Source organism: Anguilla rostrata, chromosome 1, assembly GCF_018555375.3.
Source record: "Anguilla rostrata isolate EN2019 chromosome 1, ASM1855537v3, whole genome shotgun sequence".
Classification (NCBI taxonomy): Eukaryota; Metazoa; Chordata; class Actinopteri; order Anguilliformes; family Anguillidae; genus Anguilla; species Anguilla rostrata.
In genome coordinates, this window is record NC_057933.1 from 63401625 (window position 1) to 63420682 (window position 19058).

At 36.9% G+C, this 19058-nt stretch overlaps 1 protein-coding gene and 1 long non-coding RNA gene across 2 annotated transcripts; one reads left to right on the forward strand and one right to left on the reverse strand.

Moving 5' to 3' along the window:
- Positions 1–5056, reverse strand: cbx3b (chromobox homolog 3b). The gene is made up of 5 exons (XM_064348730.1): positions 4778–5056; positions 3665–3807; positions 2678–2867; positions 1365–1516; positions 1–1150 (listed from the first exon to the last, which is right to left on the reverse strand). Exons 2-5 carry the CDS (start codon positions 3802–3804, stop codon positions 1027–1029), a joined length of 606 nt encoding a protein of 201 aa, XP_064204800.1. The 5' UTR covers positions 3805–3807; positions 4778–5056; the 3' UTR covers positions 1–1026.
- A 4143-nt stretch (positions 5057–9199) lies between these two features.
- Positions 9200–18492, forward strand: LOC135262001 (uncharacterized). Its single transcript, XR_010332070.1, has 4 exons — positions 9200–9295; positions 11725–11771; positions 11864–11905; positions 17164–18492. It is a non-coding gene; the product is annotated as an uncharacterized LOC135262001 (long non-coding RNA).
- The last annotated feature ends 566 nt before the right edge of the window (positions 18493–19058 follow it).

Genomic DNA, 19058 nt, shown 5'->3' on the forward strand with positions numbered 1-19058 from the left:
CACATTTTAAGGAAGTGTTTATTTTCAGACATATTCCCAGATAAGGAACAACGTCTTAGGCGGCTGTTTATCCATCAGTCAGAAAAGTCCATGTTTTATTCATAGCTCTATGAGCAGTGCTACAGATATGATTCCACACCCGAATATCCTGATGCAATTATTAGAACCTCTAGTTAAATAAAGCACTCTACGAGATCCTTGACAGGGGCAATACAACACATTTTGGATATACAAGACATTACTGACATTCTATTTGGTATTTTACCTTTACCTATGAAAGGAAGTCTTTTGAACATAAACATGTACTGCAGTTACACCGAGAACAACAAACAATGGTGTTAGAGTGATTGAAGCACTCCAGCATGTTTTACCATAGCATGTTTCAAAAATATTTGAAGCAGTCCGCATTGTCTCAGGTTGTGGCAACCAAAGCAAATGTTACATCTGTTTCAGATATTAAAACAAAGCAATGAGACATGGTAGACCTGTTGAGTGACCACATTCCCAACATAAAACATGAGGGCCTGTAATCCACACTATTGTACAGCTTGACCTTTACACAGACACAAGTTGTAAGGGCCATGTTGTACCTAGTGTTCAAGTCCATCAGTAGTCCTTTATAAAAAATAAAAAAAACTGAGATAAAACATGAAACTTAAAGTCTCAACTGTTAGGAAACACTAGACACAACATTATCATAAAAAAACAAGTTTAGGATGCTTTCCCTTTAGGCCTGTGACCACTGAGAATGACTGGTATCTTTTCATTTCTTTGTTTTTATCCATCCCTCTATCGTACATAAAAAACAGTGTCAATGTTACTACACACAAGGGTGACACTACTTTTCAGTCACACTGTTATGGAGGGTTCTATAATTTATAGAACAACAAACAGCTGAAAGGATATTGAAAATGAGGATACTGAGAGGGACATCCTAAAAGCTGCCTTTAATGGGAGTATAGTGTCTCCCTCCATGCACTGTAACTGTGCTCTCTCTTTCTCTCTCTCTTTCTCTGAGCCGTCTCCTCACTGCTGATCGTCATCGCCACAGTGCCAGGTCAGCTTCTCTTCATAGAAGGTGATGACCACCTGAGGCCACCTGGCACTGGCTTCCCGGGCTGACAACAAGGCCACCTCCTCGGTGCCTTTCCTGTTGCGACACGCGCACAAGACAGAATGCACAACACAAGCACAACAAGTCAACATGCCCCAACAGGACAAACCCGTCTTTTTGACTGCACACCTTACTAACATGTTCCAACTTATTTGCATTAAGTTTCATTATTGAGAGCACACAATAACATCTTCTCTTATTTCCTGGAGCCTAGTAAGGATCTGAAGAGAGAAAGAATGGATTTCTTTACCATTTGACCAGGAACATGAGCTCCCCCTGCCTGTCTGTGGACCCAATGATGCGTTCAGGCTCCAGCTGGCTGAGGAGGCCAGCGGGGCTCCCTGCCTCTCGCTCGCCTGGATCCGGCACCTTGCTCTCCTGCTGCTCACTTCCAGACAGCTCCTGTGGGTGACAGAACACAAGCAGCACTGTCACACTAACTGCCACACAACAAGGCCAAATAGCTATTTGGGCTCCCACAAAGCAATTATTACACTATAATCTCCAAAAACATGGTCCATGCTTTGCTTCAAAGAAACCAGATTTCATTCTATAAATCACAACAAGATTAAAGTATAACATCCTATTTGTTGAGCATGGTGCCCCTAAAAACGCATCTGAAACGTCCAGAGCCATATAAATTCAACCTACTATCATTCTTTTGTATTTACATTTCGGTAGGTTGAAAGGATAATTGTAACATCAGCTTTGGCTTCTTACTACTATTGCTGCTGCTGCTGCTGCTGCTGCTGCTGCTACTACTACTACAACTAATAATAATAACAATAATAATAATTTAAATAGCACTTTTGATCCCATGTGAAAGGACAATATGCTAAAGTGTACTTGAAGTATACTATATTATTATTATAAGAATACGTGAAGTATAATTAAAGTTTATATCAAGTATGCTTAGTATCCATTGTGAAATTTCCAGCTCAAACCAGCCTAAGCTGCATTTTTGACCAGCCAGTATAGTCAGCTAGTCCACCAGCTTACTCTACCAGTATAAACACATAAACAATCTTAAACCATCTTTGAATCCTAGAAGAAATTTTCAGCAGGGATGCTATTTTTCACATGGGATTTGACAGTAAAAATTTAAAGGAGCTTTACATGGACAATTTAGTAAATTAAAAAGGATTTTTATTAAAGTTTAACTAATAATATTTAAGAAAACACAATGTAAATATTAAATTCAATGTGCAAGCTATCTCAAGACTACAATGGATAGGCAGTCTAAATAAAAATGGTTTACACATGCTTCAAATGCATTTTTGTGAGTTGGAAAACCCATGGTGCCCGTTACCGCTACTGTGTTGTAATCTTTGCCTTCTCATATGGCAAGTGGAAGTTTCAAAATTACAGAAGTGGATGATATAAAACGGATTTTTCACATTTCCTCAATGTGACAGTCTGATACATTCCCAAGGGTGTTTCAAGAAAATGTCAAAAAAAACAAAAAAACATTTCCTAACACCTCATTCTGTGTCGCAGCAAGAATCATGTTTGTACGGACTGGCCCCTAAGTTCTGTGCGTTTTCTTTAACTGGAAGTACATACAACAGAAACAGGGTGGTCAGTGTAGCTCATGTGTACGGTGCTGATCTCAGTAGGATTTTCAGGGTGCCCATGTGTATCTGTGGGTGACAGGTCCTCCTCATTATCCCCTTCAAAGGTGAAGCTTTTCAGGAACTCCTCAATCAGCTCAGGACAGTCCAAATTGTCCTCAGGCTCCCAAGTATTATCAGCACTGAGGACACAGATGGACAATATATGCATACACGACTGCTCACACAATTACACATTCATGCCCACAAACCACAATGAGGACATTATGAAATTCTGATATCTTCAGCATTTCACCACATGTCAACAGTTATTCATTAAGCAGACTTTTGGTTTGATCATCAAGTATCAACCAACCAAATTTTACATCCACACAGACAGGCAGACAAACACACTGTACATATTTCATGCATATTAAAAATCAAACAAAAGCTGTACAAACCAATTTTATGCATAATATTTACCATCTAACTGTTAGTACAAAAGGACATTTATGCAAATAAACATAAATTAGATATGTGACTATAGAATCATAGGTGTTGAGATGGGGCTAAGTAAAATACAGTGCATACCTATTGTAAGCCAATGGAACTGCTCTGCTGATGGAGTTTATTTAGCTATTTACCATTCTGAAACACTCAAATAAATAGCCTTGTTCACTACAAAAATTACTCTCCTGATGCTTTATAATGCAAATAAATATAACCATGCAATATAACCAGACCTTGAACTGCATTATGCAGATATCGACTATAAATAGCACTAAACCTGACGCTGAGACCAAAATAAACATATAAACATACATATGACACACACTGTATATTCTCCATGTGCCCATGACAGTTGTAATAATTTTAAGTGAGAATCCATATATATAACTTTAACAATTGCTAATTACTCAGCCTCGTGCTTTTCCACCTTTTCAACTGAGTTTGTGTGTGTGAGTTTGAGAGAGAGAGAAATGTTCATATGTTCCCATACTCTGTGAAGCCTTTCCACTTCAAGTAGTACTCCACTTTTCCATCAGTGACTCTCCTGTGGATGATTTTCTCCACCACAAACTCTTGTACGACTGTAGTCTCTTCTGTCTTCCTCTGTTTTACATTCTGTTTCTTCCTCATTTCCTGAAGGGGATTCTCTGATTATTGTACGTAGTCAATCAAAATAATATATTAAATAAATAAATAAAAACAGAGATAAACGAGCCCTATTTAGACAAACTACTGTATCAGTTTAAATGTGGAAGAGCAATTGGTGATAATCATATTGGCCTACCACCCATCGAATATATGCTGAACCCTAACTCCCCCTTTCCCATGGGGCCAGCTGGTCATTATGAGACGGAAGCTGAATTTGATCTCAGTATACTGACAACTTCCATCCTGCCTCACTTGTATGCTAAAGAATGATACGAATTATTAATGTAATTAATATACCCATTTGAAAATACGTTCAGATGAATACATCCATACATGCAGTTAACAGCATGTAGGCTACAGGAGCATTGGAACTTCGTAACATCAACTTTCATTAAAATATACCTAGCTAACAATCCTCAGCTATGCAACCCGTCATAATTATAATGTAGATCCACTGGCACAATGTGTAAAACGACTTAAATTCAACTTTGAGAAAGTTGGCTAACTTTGTCTATATATCGCTTGTTGCTAAAACGTTTACTTTGCAGATCACTTCGAAAGCTTCTATCATATGCTACTATTAGCTACACAGCTAGCAAGATCCATAGATGTAGCCCACAGAAAGAAGCAGACGCTCGTCAAAACAACCGATGCGTCTTTGTCGAATGTCTTGTACTCTCATCAATCGTTGCAATAACGCAGAAGACACTAAAGCAATGTTCCTCTCGCGCAGTAATTATATCTCATTTGAAATAGGGAAAGTTAATTTCAATATTTCGAGTCGCCCAGCAATATTTCACCACCTAGCTTGCTGGCTAGTTCTTTTGTGCTTTAGATGTAACAAGCTAACAAAAACAATGTCGCCAAAAGTAGCCGGGTAAATGGCTTTGCTCTACTAATATGTGACACTTTCTACATAGGAGAATTTGATATAGCCAGCACGGTGCATAATTACCGTAGCGTTTCACCGCGGTGGATGACTCTGTAAAACAATTCAACAGACTATTGACTGCGCTAATATACCGTTTTGCGTATTCTTGTGTGAGCTATCATCAGAGGTCTAGTAAAACTACGTAAGCTTTCAATAGAATACAGAGCCAGCCAAGACGGAATAATTCGGTTTAACATAAATTATGTTAAGAAACATTTTCCTCTATATTCTCTTGGGATTTATACAAGAAAGATTTTGCGAGAGTGTGGAAGATGTCGAGATCTTTGTGTTTACGGAAAACTTTTCATGAATGAGTTAAATTAAAAATGGCCGGACGGAATGCTCGGAGGAAGTGGTTTCTCTGGGAAAAGGCCAGGGCAGGAAAACAGGGAGCACCGAAGATCAAAAGCGTCGGGAAGTGATACAGGCCTAAATATTATCCGAACAGAAAACATGCATATATTATTGGTGACAATTAGTATCCTGATCAATATGATTTCTCTCAGTAATTTTCTCTGAATGGGTCATCAGCTTTTATGTAGTCTACAATGTTTTTCTTATACGAAATCAAAAGGAGGGACGAGTATGAATGGAGTAGACTACAGACAGAGGGCGATGCTGCGCATCAAATCAGTAGGCTACATTGCACTTACATTATAGATTGGAATAAAATAAACATTTAATCATTAAATAACGATTGTTCGTTCACTTGTCATTGTTGATTGTTTTCATAAATGCATCTCCTGAAATGAAATTTTCAGGCTCTTAAATTGTGATCAGCAACTAAAGCATAGCCTACCCTTTGGAATAGCTATTGTCAAGAAGTGTTATCTTACATAGTACATTAAGAATGTATATAAATGATATGAGCCTATTTGCAGAATTGAACTATTTTAAAGATGAAAATTTAATAGGCTCAGTGACTGTTCAAACAGGATTCAGGTGTACAAAAAAAAAAAAAGATTTATGCTAACAGAGACTGAAATACACAATTTCTGACAATCCATCAGACAACTGTGGTAATTTATCTAGAGCAACTTGATAGCTGATAACGAGTATCACTGATATTTGGGCCATGTTCTCAATTCCCAGCTGGGATGCTGTCATTGTGCCAATAAGCATGGTTTTAACCTGAATTACTTCCATAAAAATATCCAACTATAAATAGATTGCATCTAAAAATGTAATCTGTGTAAGTCACTTTGGATAGGAGCCACTACTAAATGCCTAAATCTAATGTGATGGTTTATGTGTATCTCTGCTATCCTGCCTGTGCTCAGGACAGGTGCCAGGTGAGAGGCATAAGCACCAGCTGTGTGCTGTCATTTTTGGAAAAAGGATGTTCAGTAGGCAAAGTGCTTGCTATTAAAAATAAGTTAACATGGGTATGCCTATACTGTAGCTGTGTAGGAGAAGACATTTATTTAAATAGCCTACTAATTAAATATAAAGTAAAATACAAATATGATATGAAAATAGATTCAATTCCCAAGTAGGCCTACATCCCATTCAACAAAGGTAGGAAGACCACCATGTTCCACATAGCACATATTAATTGCTAAAAGTTTCTTTTGAAGTATTCCATCCAAAAGTGGACTGATTAATCCCAGCCCAAATTCCAGGTCTACAGAGTACAAGGTGATGTAATTTTTTTCTGTACCTTCATTTTCAAAGGAAGAAGCATCATAAGATCATTTTATTTATTTATTTATTTTTTTGTAATCTAGGTCTATGTTGTCACTTCACTACTGTATAAATGATATATGAGCAATTAATTTAACCTAACAACAAAGCTACTATGTTCTGGCACATATAGACTATTATTAAGCGGGTACCTGTATTGAAAATACACATTCCTTATTCATTATTTTCAGAGTTAGGGACAAATATCTGTATCTGTTTAATACTTAAATACTCATATGTGTTTTTATTTTAAATTTATACTAATATAATCTCCAAAATGTGATACATAGTTTCACAACTTTAATTGCTTTCGAATACTGTTATGGCCTCCCCACTTCATGAATATGGGGTGTGCGAAAACCTCACCAGTTGAGATTTGTTAGTAAAGTGACCTGACCTGACTTCCAAAGAGGGGACTAATTACATAAATGCAAACTAAGCATTTATTTCACTGCCCAGCACGATCCCCATCCTAACTAGTCTAGATGTGTAGCAGGAGTTCGTATTAGTCCGAGAATACTGCACTACAGAGCATCACCTCTAATCAAAAATCTAACCTTGCCTTTCAAGAGGATAGTTTCGGCTTTCATTATATAAGACTATTTCTGGAAAATGTGAACAGGAGCGATATTTTTATGCCCTTTTAAAATTTTCAGATGAACAACATTTGTTTTATTTTTACGCAAGCAAAAGTGCGCAAAGGTTTAAGATAATTTGTGGTATTAATCTTGTAGAAAATGATGAAGTACAAGTAATATGATAAAATCAGTAGCGTTATTTTCTAAAAACGACACAGAAACTATTTGCGTATGCATTCGCGTGGCTTCATTCATGCGTCAGAAGGCGTAAAAAGCACAAGTGGTTGAAGCAGTAATTTTTGTAAAATCACGTAAAATGCCGACTTGAGAAATATGTATGGACGAGGATTACTCGAATATAAGCAGTAAACCGAATTCTATTGAAATATTGCCACCTTGTGATTATTATTGGAAATTACAGCAGCTCAATTCCTATAAATCCAACGGAATGAAAGAAATTGTACTTACACCAGGTAAATCAAATAGAAGTCAAATGTTCCGTGAACATAATTGACAATTTGTGCCTTGTTTCTGCCTCTTGTTTAAAGTCTTGCTTCCGCTGTAATTGGTCATCCAGAATGTATACAGGTGGAACTTGCCGTGAAAGGTGTTCTGGCCAAATTACCAGCCTGGCTCTGTTTATCTGAGTTTTTGTTTTAATAATATCTCACTTTAAAAATACCACTGAAGTGGGTGCAATACATGGGTGATGGTTGGGGTGATTTCTCCATTTCAATGCACAGCACCTTGAGGTCCCGACACATAACAAGCTTTATAAATACAAAGAATTACAATATTTATTAAATTTAATCTGTTACGAGAATTAAATGCCACCAAGTATGCAATTTTGATCTGGTTACAGGATACATATGACCAATGCAAATTTAATTTGAGTGTAACACTAATTATATAAATTCCAAACAGTATTTAAAGGAGTAAAGTTGTTAAAAGAACGCCTTACCAACAAAGTTCCCATGCAGTCATGTATGAGGTTTATATTACTCTGTAATGTAAGCTGGAAAACATCCCTCAGACTTTTTTTCTATCAAAAAATAAATAAATAAATAAATAAATAAATAAACATTCATTCAGAAAAATACTCCTAATCTGGAGTTGAATGTAATAAAAAAACTTTTCATTATTTATGTATTGTTCATAAAATTGCATTCCTATATGAACAGCATTATTATTATTATTATTATTATTATTATTATTATTTTAAAAGCACAGGAGTAGTGGAATACTTCAAATATTCTAAAATAACATTGTCAGTATTCATCATCAAAAGACAGTTTACTGTTTACAAAATATATTGTATGTCATGTCGATATAATTGACAATTAAATACAGTATATACATATATGTGCTCAGCTGGAGGTAATGCCGCATTGTTGTTCGAGAACTTGAAATTAAACAGCAAGATTACGCATCATGAATACGAATAACAGGTTGCCACAGCTCTTTTTCAAATAAGAGGTACTTTAAATGTAATGCAATCTAATCCAATGAAATGTGTAATATGTGGTGTTTTTAAAATAAATAAATAAATAAATAAATAAATAAATCTACCTGGCTTTAATTAGGCTATTATACATGCATTTAATACTTTTTTCGACTCTTTTGCATAAGTTGGTTCTGATTGGGTAGTGCTCAACAATGTGGGTTGAGTTTACCTTGTAAGGGAATCGTCTTGGCAACAGACATTGGCCTTCGTGATCTTTTCAGTTTTGAGCTTTCTTATTGGTTCGTAACAACTTCCAGTGGGAGGAGTTTACGCGTCAGAGGCGGTGCAACAAAGCTTTACTCTAATTTGTTGAAAATACACCACGCCTCGAAGTGTTGCATATGTATGTTCTTCATCTTTTTCCCACTTAAAATGTATTACACTGAAAATGATCATTTCCCCTATCAATGTAATACCATTTAACCTGGTGTCTAACGATTTTAAAATACGACTATAATTTCATAACAAATATTTGAACATTGAGAACTAGTAGACGCGTTATAACACTTTTAAAGCAGGCTAATTTAAAATACGACTATTATTTCATAACAACTATTAAAACATTGAAAACAAGCCGACGCAGTGAAACACATTTAGGGTAGATTAATTTATGATTGGTTAATTGGTTGCTTATTGAAAAAAAGGTAGACATATTCAATCAAAGCATTCACAGAAAAGACCAGAAGACCAACGGACTTCTTGAATTATTTTAAAGTAAAGGAAACCCTTCTCAGAGTTTTCGAAAGTGACGGACAGGAAAAAGAATACATTTGAAAGGTGAGGCTATCAAGTCATTGTCTGGGACACGTGAAATATGATCAGTGATCAAAAACAATTCAACATTCCATCCAGAATATAATCATTAGTTCAGAATGTAACAATAACAACATAAGATCTGCAGAAAGCGTGACGGGCTGTATGATAGAGGTTTTATTATGTCATGCATCATAAAAACAATCACAAATAGGCTACTTTACACATCAGATAATGACTTTTTAGACATAGGCTGTTTATGTTCTTGTTGCAGCTAGCCTACATGTCGTTTCTTCAAAATTTTGTACCACGAATTCGAATTTAGAACAACGGGGGATAACTTTTTTAAAACCTTCCATCTTTAGAAATGTTTACATCAACACACATGACAAATCTGTTGAACGTGAACTTCTTGGTCCATGTAGCTGATTTACGTGGCAGCCGGAAACAGCGATATTTCAAGCTTTAGCCTACTTTCAGATTAGTTCATTATTTAGTAAAGATTAGTCGACAACTGTCATAATTTATATCATGCTATGCTGGATCAATTTCCGATCTCAATCCTTAACTTAAAGGAAGCGATTTTCCACACTGACCATTTTTGTTTCCTCACACACTGTTCGGGAGATTTATTCTCATGACGCCCAAACAGGAAATTCCTGATTTATACGTTCAGTTGTGGTGTTCAATACATCTAAGATTACAGCCACAAAAGAACTAGCTTTCCTTCAAATATAATAGATTGCAAACCGGTCCATCCAATCAGATCATATTTACCTCGTTTTTGAGGGGAAACATGTTTTAGGGTGCTCTCTTTCAATTGGTACGAATAATTACTTATAAATAGAAACGCACACAGCCAACTGTGTGCCGAGATGGTTACCCTGATGTCAAAGGAAATGAAAAAATTCGCCACGACGTCATACAGCCATAAGACATTAATAATAGGCTACATAACAAACGACGTTTCATAGCTAGAATAAGTGTCCCGAGTAGCCTACGCACAATCAGGTTGTTTAGGCTACAATAATCGTTTTGTAAACAGAGACATGATACAAAATTAAGTGTAGCCTACAGAGAAAATAAGACGACAGAACTCCCCAAATGATCAGCTATCCCCTTGTTGGGAAATAACCTTAATTCCGTGGAAAGCTTTTAGTCCCCTGCGGTAGCTGAACGATCAAGTTTAAAGTCTTGAAGAAAACTCCAGTCTTTGAAATTCTGTACACCGAAAAGCCAGAGGTGGGGTAAGATTTTATTGAACCATAAGTAAAAATACCTAAATCAAGTTCGTGACATTGTGGACAGATTTATTGCTGGCAGCCTCTTAAATCATTACCGCGGTCTGTCTCCTACCTTTATGCATCCTATTGGTCCAAACTTGTGACGTCCTACTGACTAACAGTGTTGCATTGGGCATGCGTGAACTGGAACGCAATAGAAGGTTGCCTCGAGCTGCGGGAAATAAGTAGGTCCTCTGGGGTTGGCACTCGAGACACTACCCGGCCTTGACTATAGTGTTCCTAGTTCCCATCCTTTTCCCAACCGATTTTTTTTTCTATGTGGTAGGCAGCCTTATAAAATTTTGCCAGTCTTATATTCATGTTGTATATTCCTCAAGAGTTTCTGTGATTAATATGCAACTTAGATTTCATTTTATAGTGATAGGTACGTGGCTTTGCCTTCTTACCCCCAAATAGACAATTCAAAATTGAACGATTGGAGGCACTGGTAATGCAATTTTCATTTGAAACTGCGAATTCAGTTGCCGATAGCTGAAACTAGATAAGGTTCCCAATCCTAAACCCTCCTAGGAATGTGTAAAATGGTCCTCACTTTTTACTTTTGTGCCATTAAGCAAGGCAATTATTATTACTTATATATTTCAGTACATGTCCACCTGTACACATTGATTGTATATAAAACAGTAAGTTGTGTTCTGGGTAAGAGCATCGACTGGCTAAATTTAATGTAAAAATGTAAAATGATATTCGTTACATATCTGTTTTAAATATGAAAAGTAGGTCTATGAAGTTAGCCTGTAATAATAATAACAATAATAAGAACAATACATATTATTATTATTATTATTATTATTAATAAAATAATTTGCACTAGTGGTAGGCTATTTAGCAGCCGAACAATAAACTAACAAGGTGTAAATGAGACTCTTTTATACATGTAAAATGTAAAATTTTAGAGCAAACATTTCAGCGTGGAGTTCTTCTCCCCTCCATGCCCAGCAAACAAATGGTGCACGCACGGGCGAAAGTTAAAAAAAAAAAAAAAAAGAAAAAAAAAACTTTGATTGACAGTTCCGCTTTACCCAATCACATCGCCGCCACTGACCACAGTTGTTTGATTGGCTCATATGTTTACTAGCGTCACGAAACCAGTTTAACCAATTATATTTCAATATGCAAATGACAAAAAACCTATTTCGTTCATTTAAGGTTACTCTTTGGCGCCACGGAGAGGAGACGGATGGAAGCATTCTGAGGTGGAATTTGTATCTATTTATACAAATAATTTGAAAACGTCATCTAGTGTCATTCGATATTTTTAGAATAATGGTTGCATTATTATTTACAGGAATAATCCAGAAATTAGCACCAAAAAGAACCGCGATAGAAGGTAAGAAAGATGAAAAGGCCTATCTGTTAAATATTTGGACACGGGTAAATGAGCATTTGTCCTCTAGGGGGTGCTCACCACTAGTTCACTCGGTGGAAGGCAGAGGTTGACTGCTGGTTAGCATTATAATCGAGTCTGAAAAATACTTTATCTGCACTCTAGATGTTTCTGTACTCGCTAAGATCAATTGCCTATGCTTCCTGATTAAAAAGCTTAACACTGTCATTTGCTGATTTATTCGATGGATTCTGATGTTAATAATAAGGACATCTACTATAAGATTAAAGCCTCCATCCACAAAAGAACTAGCGGCCTTCCTCCAGATTTTACACATCGATGCAGGTTGCTTTTTAACTGTTTTGTTTGTTTCCACTATTAAATAGTTTTTTTCTGTTTGCATGGCATATCATTTTGAAACTAAGTTACGCATTTTGCCAGTTTTTATGTATATATAGAATATATAGAATGCTGGCCCTGCTAGGACTTGTATCTGTATGTCAATTATAATAAAAATGCAGGTTAACAGGCACAAAAAATATGTGTTGAGGGCTAACAATAACTTGTGATGCATGGAGGGATTGTATGTATACTAATTTCTGCTAGAATGAGTCTGTTAAGCCCGCATTTTAGAGGTAACTTTCCAGGATAACGATTGACTTTAATAAGTTATTAACTCAGTGAGTGTGCTGGGATTTTAAGTTTTGCCACATTTTATATTCCACATGCAAATTTTTAACTGTCCGAGACACTATTTATTGCGGTGTAATAGTCTAATTAAACTTTGTAAGTTGGGCTTTTAGTGCAAATTTTTTATATATTGAAAATCCGAATAAAACTTTTAGAAGAATCATGCACTGATTGTCCTTCATAACAATTGAAGTCATTATATTTAGAAAGGAATGCAATCAGAATTACTGTGTTGAAAGTCCGCAAATGGTCACATTATGTTAGAGTGTGAAACTGAAAATAATGTTTTGGAAGAGCGTGTCTGAAGTAACTAAAATGGGTTGGCGCAGGTAGGTTTTAGGTCTGGTCTGTACATCCCCCATTTTACGCACCGGTGAGAAAGGACAACATGTGGAACTGAGTCAAGCTTTCAATCATTTGTTTGGGGAAGCACAGATACCCAGTTTGGACCCTGCATGAATCCTTTCTGCTACCAACTAAGCCTGGGCATGAGAATTGGCCTCTCCCTTTCTCTCTTGCCTGCTGTTTTTAAGAAGCACCTATCCTGTACTTTCAGACTCCGAATCTGATTTGTGATCTGAAGATTCAGTCCTCACATTAAAAATGGAAAAGCTGTTTTACCCTGTGCTGCTGGGTTTGACCCATTCTCCAGTTCTCAGCAGTATCAGTCTCTGAGAGGCACAAATTCAGCCAACACTGCCGGGTGGAACTCTTTGGTGTTGACAGAATATTTTTTGTGCAGCACCAGAGTCTACAGACTTTATGTCAGTCTTCTAGATGCCAAGCCTGATACACGTCTGCTTTTCATGGTCGTGAGTGCATTTAATAGAAAAAAAATGTAATCATTTCAAATGTTTTTGAAATGATTATATATTCAAAGAAAATGGTGTGAATGGCCAATAATAATAATCTTTGATGGTGGCCTGAATGATAATAGAAAATAATTTTGAAAAAAGGGTATTTTTTCCACCATAAGGTTTTTCTTACACCTTAAGAGACATTCTAAAATTAGGTGAAAAAAAGGTGAAGTCACAAAACCTCTAGGGCCATGTTATACAAATATCAACAATCACCTTTTTGTAAATTTATTTCATTAAGGAAAATATTTTTAGCTTTCTGTTTCAGTTCTTGTTGATACTTTAATAGACTTCCATAGTAAGAGGGCATATCCTGAAGTATGTAAGACATCCTTACATCTTTACAAAATATTTAATTGCAAACTCACAATCATGCAATAAAATATTATATTGGACAATTTAAAAATGTTGACTAATATCTTTGTTTATTCGTTTAGCATATATTTTTAAATTTATCAAAATACTGATCTAGCCATTGCACAGTTCATGTTTATATTTACTGAAGTAATTCAAGTTCTGTGCAATGCTTCACATTACAACAAAAAAATTCCATCAAAAGCAAAATTCAATTAAACTTTTTTTTGTGGTGCCTAGCTGGTTGATCACTGCATTATATTTTACTAATCACATTTCTGCAATGTGATTGGTAATTTTGCTGTTTCTCTTATTTTGGAAAAGTAAAAAAGCCTATCACACTCTGATATATTATGTATGGAACTAGTTTTCATCAATCACTGTGTAAGTGTTTTACTGTAGGCAGGCAATGACAATTGTTTAGCTTTTTTACTGTAATTATTTTCCTGAATTTTGAAAGTTGTATTTTTCAAAGCAATGCTTGGTACGGTCTAAATCCAGTGATATGGAAAAATGATTTGCCTCCTTCCAGATTTCCTCTATTATTGCATATTTGTCACTGAATGGTTTCATATCTTTAGACAAAATGCAATATTAGACAAAGGGAACCTGAGTAAAAACACATTTTAAATTTATTATTTCATTTATTCAATGAAGTTATCAAACTTCCATATCACCTTTAAACATAATAGCTGGTTGCACCACCTTTGGCAGCAGTAACTGCGACCAAACGTTTCCTATAATTTGATAGCCCTATGAGTCTTTCACATTGCTGTGGAAGGATTTTAGCCCACTCTCTTGTTGTAGAACTGCTTTAATCCAGACAAATTGGTAGGTTTTCAAGCATGAACTGCTTGTTTCAGGCCCTGCCACAGCATCTTTATTGGGTTCACGTCACAACTTTGACTAGGCCACTCCAAGACATTCATTTTGTTTCTTTTCAGCCATTAGGTGTGGACTTGATTTTATGTTTTGGATCATTTTTGCATACCAAGATTATGCTTCAGTTTCACTTCATAGACAGATGACCAGACATTCTCCTTCCGAATTTTCTGGTAAAGAGCAGAATTCATAGTTCCTTCAATAATGGGAAGTCATCCCGAGGCAGCAAAGCATCGCCACACCATCACACTACCACCACCATGTTTCAGTGTTGGTATGATGTTCTTACTGTGAAATGCTGTGTTTGCCTTATGGCAAACATAATGGGACCTAAAAGTTTCACTTTTGACTCATCTGTCCACAGTACATTATCCCAAACAGCATGGAGGTCATCCAGGTGCTTTTTTGCAAATATGAGATGAGCATTAATGTTTGATTTGGTTAGCACCTTGCTACTCTCCCATTATTGTGGAGTCAATGACCCTAGCTGAGGCCAGAAGGCCTGCAGTTCTTCTGGGATATTTTGTGACTTCCTGGATGAGTTGTCGCTGAGCCCTTGGAGGATTTTTGGCAGGCCAGCCACTCCCGGGAAGATTCACTACTGTTCCAAGTGTTCTCCCTTTGTAGATGATGGCCCTCACTGTGGTTCGGTGGAGTCCCAGGGCCTTAGAAATAGATTTTTATCACTTTTCAGACTGATAAATTTTAACAACTTATCTCTTCTGGAATTTCCTTTGATCAAGGCATTGTGTGCTTGTAGAAACTTTGTGGTGACCACTTCAATCTGATTGTATGGTTCAATATGAGTGAAGTTTAGATTCAACAGGGCTCACTACAATCAAGCATGGCTGTGTTCAATTATCTGAATCTAATTATCAATTAAATTTGGTTAATTGGTTGATTGAATAACTAAGGGGGGGATACTTACTCTCATGGGCAATTGATCTGTTTGAAAACTTTTTAATTGAATAAATGAAATTATAATTTTTAAAATGTGTTTGGTGGTTATGTGCAGTTTCTTTTTGTCTAATATTACATTTTGTCTAAAGATCTGAAACCATTGAGTGTGACAAATATGCAATAATATAGGAAATCAGGAAGGGGGCAAGTACATTGTCACAGCACTTCATATTAGCCTAAATATTTCACTTAAATTTTTATCAGTCCACAGTTGTCATACAGATGGGGAAGGGCTGGACTGAAAAAATAAGTATGTTAATAAATGTGGAAAAAGTTGGGGGCAATCCTCAAATTTTATATTGAAAAATCATTAATGAAAGTGACTAAAATGTAAACATGTTTTTACATGACTAATTAATTATAATAATATTGCTAACACATAAGGTACAATTAATGGGGATCATTATAAACACAAATGTTCATAGACGTTACATAATAACTAAAAAAATAACTAATAAAAAAATATTTTTTTCTTGACGTTTCCAAATGAGGCTATATCATAAGTTAAGGAAATGAAGTACAGTTTTACTTAAAGACTTTATATGCATAATTTACCCGCACCCTGGTTCGCATTGGTGCTCTAATGAATGATCATAGATTTTTTGGAAAGTTCTGGAATATATTGCATAAAGATTATCATGATAATTAATCGGATCCCCTATATCCTTATTATCAAAAGAACACATAACTATGGAATGTGCCTTACAAATATCTTCAGAAAAGCCAAGGGGCCTGAGTTGAAACTGAGAGGTTTGCTGTAAAGTAAAAAAAAGAAAACCTTATACCTACTGTGACTTATCTCAATGGCTAATACTTTGCATATGTAAACAAAGCAAAAAAGAGAGAAAAAAATTGTGAAATAAATAAATATGTAAGTCGGGTCTGATGGGTCACAGGGTCACAGGAAATTGTGCAGTTGGTGACTGGCACATTATGTGTTTACGTGACACGTCGTTTCTCTTGACTCATTCATTTGCCTGAGATGTGGAATGTGACTTTACGTGCTGGTGCAGTTCAGACTAGGGCACCCCAACATTTTAATTTCCGGGCCCTCTAAAGGGACCACCCTCTGGCTGAAGACCCCCACAAAAACTGTTCACTTCCGACACTTTTATCTTATGCCCACTCCTGCCTACATGCAGTGTAGTCAGTAGTCACGGATCTGGATAAAACATGCAGCTACCTACGATATAAATAATGAATACAAATATTGATTTGAATATTACACAGGATTTTTGTAAACCAGACGAAGGTTATTTTATCTGAAGGTTGAAAATATGTAATACATATGCAATATGGAAATATAAACACACTATTGTGAAAATACATTGTACATTTTAAAAACCCTAGGATTCTCATGGACTCCAAGTGGCTCCCATTTTTGCGTGTGCATTGTTGAGACTGAGGGTGTGCATACCTGGTAGTTGAACAGGTAGTGAACATGCGCGTTGCTCAGGGGCCAGGGCCTGCATGGGCAGGGCACTCACAGCTCCCTTCCTTTTGCTTTCTCACACCCAGGGACCTCCCCGGAGAGCTGATTAAAATGTTTCCTGTCGGAGAGCTGGCAGGGATTGCTGCGCAAGATGAATGTGGTGTTGATGGTCTCCAGTATGAGCCCCCATTGATCATATTGTGGCTGGTGGCACGGGACCTGAGGAGACGGGCACTCAGGTTGCTAATCAATGCTGGATCCTCTCACCCTTCCCCCTCCCACCAATCCCAGCATGATCAAGTTGCTGAGTGCTCTGTGTGCCACTGAAAGACTACTAACTGACTGAGAGACGCAACAATATTGACCAAACATTGAGGAAAAGGATTTGGTATCTTGATGAAGGTGGTGTGTAACGTACATAGGACCGGTCTGTTTCTGTTTGTGTGCTTTTCATAGCTTATGTCCGTCCACCTTATCAGGTTTCCACATGCTCAGTAATTGCTCCTGTGGCCTCCATACACTGGATGGTTGAGAAACCACTCATCTCTTTTGTGGTTTCATGTTTGTTTTTATACATTTTCACGCTGAACAATGGCTTTCTCCCCTGTGCAATTTTTCATGATCTCTTCTCATTTAAACTGAAGCAGTAGCCCACAGCACATTTCAGGATTTTACTGTGTTCAGTGTGAGAACAGTCCTTTGTTTTAACAAGTGAGAGAGTTGTTTATACTATAGTGCAGGGACAAAAGTATCTAACCTGACAGAGCTCAAACACTGGTGCCAGAACAAAAGCAAAAGGTATTTCTCCCATGTTAAAACATAAACATTGTCTTTTGCCGTTGTTACATTCATGGCTTCTGCTGTTATTGACCAGGTAGCAGCAGACATGGTAACAACCACATTATATCATCGAACTAAGTCACTTCTAATAAAAACTGCTCTCATTTCCTCTCTATTTCACATCCAACCTGTTTGCAGTGGTTTATGCTAGCTCTATATTTTCATTGTTTCAGTAGAAATGAAAATGAAAACAGTTCACTGTGGCAGTACAGATATATATTTTTGTAGGGTGTTTATAATAGATATATGTTGTAATTGTTTTTCCTGCAAATTCTTTAAATGCTCTAATTCTGTGACACATTCTGGGTGGGAGTAACTGCAGAAGCTCTGGTGTGGATGTTATTGTGGTGGAGTTCTGCGTCACTGGTGTTCTAGAAAGCGCTGATCTTTGTGAAGTGATACAATGTCGCTGCCCGGAACATCAGAGGGATGCCTGTAATGGCTATGTTGACTGGCCCCTGACACTATGACCTTGTGATCCTGGGTCATTGAAACTGTGGTGACAGCTTCCATGGCAACAGAGCACTTAATGTGGGGAGAATGGGCTCCAGGCACTGAAGTGGAGGGGAGGGGGTAGGGTGGTGTGGGGTGGGCTGTTTGTCTCTTTCCCCATCTGGCCTGAATAATGGCTTACCTTCTTTATGCAGACCTGAACCTCAGTAGGCTACCAGTTGTGTGCCATCAAATCATCTGGAGAATGTCCTCAGCCTTACCTGTGCTGGTGCATCTTGTGAAATATAAATGTTCCACCTTTACAATAAATGGTCATCCTTCAGCTGCATGTCCGCTACTGTCTTTACAGAGCTCTAATGCATGACTTGTCTTGTCTTCCTCATTTCTAACCTTTGAAAAACTATTTAATATGCTCTGTTTCTTATGTTCTTATCTTCAGCTTTTTCTTCATTTTAATGTTTGTTGACCTTGATCAGCACACAAGTCCAGCTGTATGTCCAGCATCCTCTGTGGTTTTCCAATCACTGCAAAATTAAGAGATTTGTGGTTCAAAATGGTCACTAGTCACTAGACTGCCTTGTGACTACCTTTATCTTCAACGCTTATGGCATTAAGCATGAAGGAATTTGTGTCGGCTGTCTTGGATTCAGGAATATAGTGGATTTTTTCTAAAAGCTCGCCATTATTC

What these genes read in the sequence shown, in the direction of transcription:
- cbx3b (XM_064348730.1), bottom strand. Translation starts at nt 3,804, where the DNA reads ATGAGGAAGAAACAGAATGTAAAACAGAGGAAGACAGAAGAGACTACA. An exon ending in CTGACCACCCTGTTTCTGTT is followed by an intron (nt 1,517 to 2,677) that starts GTATGTACTTCC and finishes TGTCACCCACAG; the next exon opens with GAGCTGTCTGGAAGTGAGCA. An exon ending in CTCATGTTCCTGGTCAAATG is followed by an intron (nt 1,151 to 1,364) that starts GTAAAGAAATCC and finishes GTGTCGCAACAG; the next exon opens with GAAAGGCACCGAGGAGGTGG.